The sequence below is a fragment of the Acyrthosiphon pisum genome, chromosome A1, assembly GCF_005508785.2.
Source record: "Acyrthosiphon pisum isolate AL4f chromosome A1, pea_aphid_22Mar2018_4r6ur, whole genome shotgun sequence".
Classification (NCBI taxonomy): domain Eukaryota; kingdom Metazoa; phylum Arthropoda; class Insecta; order Hemiptera; family Aphididae; genus Acyrthosiphon; species Acyrthosiphon pisum.
In genome coordinates this window covers 24,445,152-24,451,451 of record NC_042494.1, presented here as the reverse complement: position 1 = coordinate 24,451,451, position 6,300 = coordinate 24,445,152, and the positions used below count along the sequence as shown (strand labels likewise).

The 6,300-nt window shown below is 28.0% G+C and overlaps 1 protein-coding gene across 1 annotated transcript; it reads right to left on the bottom strand.

Moving 5' to 3' along the window:
- Positions 1-1,240: 1,240 nt before the first annotated feature.
- Positions 1,241-4,625, bottom strand: LOC100569465 (cuticle protein 7-like). The gene is made up of 2 exons (XM_003247504.2): positions 4,024-4,625; positions 1,241-1,832 (listed from the first exon to the last, which is right to left on the bottom strand). The coding sequence occupies exons 1-2, from the start codon at positions 4,036-4,038 to the stop codon at positions 1,416-1,418; spliced, it is 432 nt and encodes a 143-aa protein (XP_003247552.1). The 5' UTR covers positions 4,039-4,625; the 3' UTR covers positions 1,241-1,415.
- Positions 4,626-6,300: the final 1,675 nt, after the last annotated feature.

Sequence of the window (6,300 nt, the reverse complement as noted above, 5' to 3'; positions counted from 1 at the left end):
TGAACAACACGTGCAGTTTTTCGGAATAACTCGATCGATCAATAATATTATACTTATAATATGTATTTCTTCGGGGAACAGCTGATGATGCATAAAAGATAGTTAGCCTTTTCACCTTTTACGGTTTAAGTCGTAGGACGGGACTTATAATGCGAACAACGCGTTATCCAAACGGCGACGTTTTCGAAATAAACGATCGTCCGTCGTATATAGTGTACCTGTAGCCATGTTATAAAATATTATATACATTTAAACATAATATTATTATAATATTCCGTACATGGCTGTGACGTAACCGGAGATCAAAATTTGATGTATTGGAAAAGAGTCGACCAAAACCGTATATGCACATAATATTATACTTATACATTTATATAAATATATACATAATAATATATTATAATATTACTGCGCAGATATGGGTGCGGATACGGTTGAGAAATATATATTAATTATGTGTGAATATTATCCTATACAATATGTGCGTATAGTAATAATAGTCTTACGTGCAACTTTTCCTATACTTACCTTGCGTAAATATATAGCTTGCCATCTCTTGCTCTCTCCCTGTTTCGTTCTCTTTCTCTCTAAGACTAACTCTCTTTTCGTACATATTACTATATACAAAAAATAGACACGAACGCTTGCAATCTTCCTAACTTGACCGTGTGCTAATGTCGACCGTATAATTTTGTAAGTCCCGGATGTCAGTACAGGATTTGTAACTATGTTGAAAGACCTTGTTGTCGGAAAATAAGACACGAGTTTGAAGTCCCTTTAAAAATAGGTACTTACCTTTCATAACTTTTCAAAGTTTCCAAAAATTATAAACTGTTTAATTGTTCATCAATTATCCAAATCTTATATTATAATCTCAGATGATTCTAACTTATATAGGTAAGTCGATATGCATAAAAACAAATGTTTATATTATTGCCATGTGTGAATACCAAATATTAAAATTAAATATTTTAATTTGTGATTACATTCCTAAATTATTTACTTCCAATAAATTTACAATTATTTTTTTATAATATTATAAATCATCTAATCAAAACTTGATACTCAGCCCATAATAAAAATAATAAATAATAATAATAATTATAATTATATTATATCATTGTAAAAAAAAAACCGGACAATTGAAAATATTGTGGAAAATTGTTTCTGGATTTTAAACAAAACATAATATTATCGGCAATGGTATATTAAGATAAAAATTTAAAAAAATAAGGCATACTTTTAAATGTCAAACAGCATAATATTGTATATTTTTGGTAGTAATGAAAAAAAGATATAATAACAAATAATGTTTTATTATTACACACATCTTAAAATGTTCCAGTGAATAGATTATATTGAACTGCAACATGGGTTGAGTGTGATATATGAATGATAGTTTCAATGGATACCTATCACCACTGTTGGTAACCCTCCAGAGGTCCGTACCCTGTGCCATCGTCATAACGTAAGTATTGGTTGCTGGGTACAAGGGGCGCACGCAGGTTGGAAGGCCATGCCGTACGAGCTTGTTGTGCAGCTTCCGCTGAACGGTATTTAGCTTGGCCTTCCGAACCAATTGGGTCTCTGTTGACTTGGGCCGTGAAACCAGTCAATGGATGCGATTGGTAGTTCACTGTTCTGACCAAACCGTCTGAGTCCAACAATCGGTAGTAGCCTGTCAGCTGATCGCCGTTCTTCGTCTCCTGTTGGTCCTTGATGTCACCGGTGGCTGGATCGTTCACGCCGTATCCAAAGTTGTATCCGGCTGACGCCATCTGTTGCATGCAACAAACCATTAGCACTGCCAACAGAAGTGCTGAACTTGTGACCTGAAAAACAAGATCAAAGCAATGAGGACTAGTGAACCAACTGGAGAATTCATAACTTCAACTAGGCAATGCTAGATCACAGTTAATAATATAATAATATGGTCGTAATACTAAACCTAACAGAAGTGAAAAGAGAAAAAATTGCTTTTAGATATCAACAATGAATATATTATTGTGCTGTTCTTGGTTGGGTATCCTAATGTAGAAACGTTGGATTCCAGTGAAATCACATGCCAACTTCTCCTGCCAGATAGCATGGCATCGTACAGCGAATGAAGTAACTTAGGGTTACTTAATGATAGTATTTTACACACGCCATTCTGATGATAAAATAACAGTAGTTCGGAGTGCCACCGCCAGGAAGGAAATATGATACTTGCCCTTCCTCCCCTAAAATCTGTATATATTATGGTACTAACCTAATTCTAGACTATGAGTAAAACTATGTTCTATGTCAAATTGATTGTCTGATAATAATTATTATTACATCTACAACTGTGATCATTTATAAGTCATTATTGTATGTACACATAGGCTATGATTGCTTACGACAAAAATATTAGAAATTATTATGGTTCAGTTCTGTAATATTATTATACCAAAGTCAGATAACCACATTATTTTAATTATACTTAAAATAACATAGGCTATGTAAATAAACACTTGAAGGTCCTAAAGAAGACTTTAAAAAAATATAAAATGTGATAAGAGACAAGAGTTACAATCATTATGCATCTCATTAATTTAATCATTTTTTATTAAATTATCTAATTTTGTATAGAAGTTAGACATTGGATATTCACCTATTAATTGACAAATTGTCATAGAACGATTTTCTTACTAATATAGGTATTGTTCTTCAAAACGAAAAACCATAGATTAATAAAATGTTCATAAAATGTTTATTTTATCATATTTTATGCCTACAAGTTACAATTTTCGAAATATTTTGATTCGTTTTGAACTATTTATAGACATTTGAAATTTTCAATTGTATTTAGTTTTTATATTATAAATGTCAATAAAAATGTTTTTATTTATACCTAAGATTTGAAAATTTAAAACACGGTTTCTTGTAAGTAGTTCATATTTTAATCAATAAATCTAAAAATAATATAAAATGATTTTTTGTAGATATTTTAAGTTTAAATTTGCACGAAATCAGTTATTAAACGTAGAATAACGATTTTAGTTATTTTGTTGTAATTTAAAATATACTATTTGTGGGTACTTTCAACTTTTAAAATATATTATTTTTAAATAAAATTTGTTTGGCAAAAAATTAATTCAACCTACTATATTACTAATGTGGCATATTTAGTAATGTCTAATAGTAAAATAAATTACTTTGACAACTACAATATTATTTGGTAATATTATTATAGGCAGACAAAATCGCTAAGAATCGTTTTTTAGTATTAAATATGTCGATGGTTTTAATTACCTATTTTTGATTTATTTTAGTATACTATGCTCAATGTTATATTATAGTATAGTGTAATATAAAGCGATTGTCTCGAATATTTTTTCTTGCCTAAATCGTGTAAAAAATCACACGAGCGGCACACACCTGCAAGATACTTACACGGTCGTATTACAATATAGTAGATGTACCACGTGATTTATTACATTCTACTGCTGCGAAAATTATATGCGCTCGTTGAAATTGAAAAACCGGAATTTATTTCTTGACACATTTCCGAGTTAACGCGTTGAAAAAGAATATTTTTATATGTCATGAAGCGCAAGAGTCATTACCCTGCAGGGATTTAAAATACTAATAGTAATAAAAAAAATCCAGACAGGAATATATTATTATAAAGAGCGAGTGATGGAGACTGGAGCCGCCACAGGGATTTTGATTCGAATCAAGTCGTAGCATTCGTAAAACAATTAGCATAAAGTTGTTGACATCGGTGTTAAAAACCAATACATTATTCATTTTATCATAGGGACAAACATAAACGACACGAATAATAATTACATATTTTGTATTTTACGTTATTATAATATGTCAATAATTGCTAATTAACCGTGAGATAAACTTTTTAAAATTATTGTTCAAGAAATTCACTTTATAATATCATTCGAAATAAAACATCGTACAACGGATATTGTTGTATGTATATAGTATAAAGATAAGTGTGCCTAGTCCAAAGTATTAATACAATAATATAACAAATTTACTTACTTTAATAGACTGCATGTTGGATGGATTGATATATTGATATATGACAGACAAATGTTGTTATTATGTGTTTGAACGGATGAACTTGTGGTAATGAGTACAATGTAGTAGTTTGCAAGCATTTATATAGTCGCCTAGAACAGTACATTTATGATGCTTGGTGGTGGTTAATTTGTCCGATAATAACAAACCTTGAAATCGACTAAATAGTAAATAGTTATATTATGGTTTATAAATGACATATTTACATGTAAGTATTAATTGACAATTAATGTAGGTATAATTTTGTTATGTAGGTATACGATTCATATATACGCATCTCTGAAAATAGGAATAATATAATTTTACCATTGTTCAATGGGCAATCAATACACATTATTACCTAGACACCTATACCAATATTAGGTACATGAAATGATGATTAAATTTAATATTAAATCTAACAAGATTAAAAAATTTGGGCAAGTAGGTAACCGCGCTCTGCTGTTGTACATCTGGTCTCGTGTGTTCGTCGTTATTGAGTAGGTCACTGTTATAATAGGATGTGTTGAATTTGAATTCAATGATAAACCATGGCATAAAAAAAAATTATGGTCTGTACACTGTATACAGGGTAATTTTTTAAGTATGCTCACCTTATTCTAATATATAAATTATAAATATTATATTCAATGATTTTTTGAATTTTTGTATATACGTGGAGACCATATTCTCGAATATTTGAGATTATTTGTACTGTGACAATTCGAACTTCTGTTTTCCAAACTTAATTCACTTTTAATATTCATCAGATTTTTGTTTTGAGATTTTTGATGTATCTAAATTAAAATTCTAACAAGTAGTTTTTGAGTTCTATAACTTTGTGTACTAAGGATAATATGTCTATGCTAATAGCTTAAGTAGATTTAGGGGCTTAGGCGATTTGAACATTTTAGTAATAATTACTATTGATCTATAAGTATAAATAGTTTATAAAAATACTCAAATTACAATAATGAATACTTCATAAAATATTACATGTTGCTTATATTTTTGTAAAACCATATTTAAGAATTATTATTATTCTAAGTACAAACATTTTAATAACTCAAACAACAGCTTAAAATGTAATATAAGATTTATTATCAGTTGATCTCACCACATTTAAAAAGTAAAGAAAATACATAGACACAAGCCAACAAATATTCACAAAAACTGAGATTAAAAAACACCTGAGATTTAAACATTTCAAACAAGATTTCTCATAAATGTTTTTAAATAAAATATAAATAAAAAGATTATTGTAATAAGCTATAATAATTTAAGTTAATTTTTGATTAAATTGCTTATACCTAAAAAGCGAATAAAATAACGATTTTTCCTAAAACGATTTTGGTTAATTTGATGTAATTCAAAAAATATTATTCCTTTTTATTTACTATAATAATATACAACATGAATCACGAACCTTTTCACACTATTTACAGTATTGACTTGGAAATTAATAACAATAATACAATATATTATAATATTACACTAATATTTATATTATATATATAAATATTAGTGAACAGCAGAACGACTTTATAAGCTCTAAAATCTCATGATAGTCATTGTTCATTAGTTAGTTAATACAATGGTTTTCCAAGTTATAATAACGATATATTTCGATATTATATTATTATATAATACACTCACTGTATTATTTCAAACGAAAGATAATAAACATTTATTTAGGGAGGATAATAATAAAGTCTATACCGAAAAGAAGAAAATGTTGTGAAAATGATATTTTTTTATTATTACCCATTATTGCATGTATCTAGTTTATCTATTACACATTAGCCAATTAACAGTTTGCCATTTTAAATGAGTATAGGTACATTATTTTTTATTTTTTATTATGAGTTATAAATGGTATGTTAATGGTTCATACCTATGATTTAATAACAAATTGAATCCCACTTGAAATAATATTTTGATCTTCTGAACTAATATTTGTAAACATTAAATATGAAAATTAGAAATAAGTACATAATATTTGTTATTTATTTTGGGATGTGTGAGTAATTTATAGAAAACGTAAAAATCCGTTTCATACCTATACATAATCAGTACAATGATATTTTGTGTTTAAAAAGTAAATGTATTAATTTTAAAATAAGTCTCGATGACGGTATTAAATAAAATCAGTAGATAATTTATATTTTTCCATTTTAATTAAAAAAAACATTAAAATTTGACAATTTGTATTTTTTATGCAATTGATTTACCCGTAGGTAGACACACATTTTTGTTTTA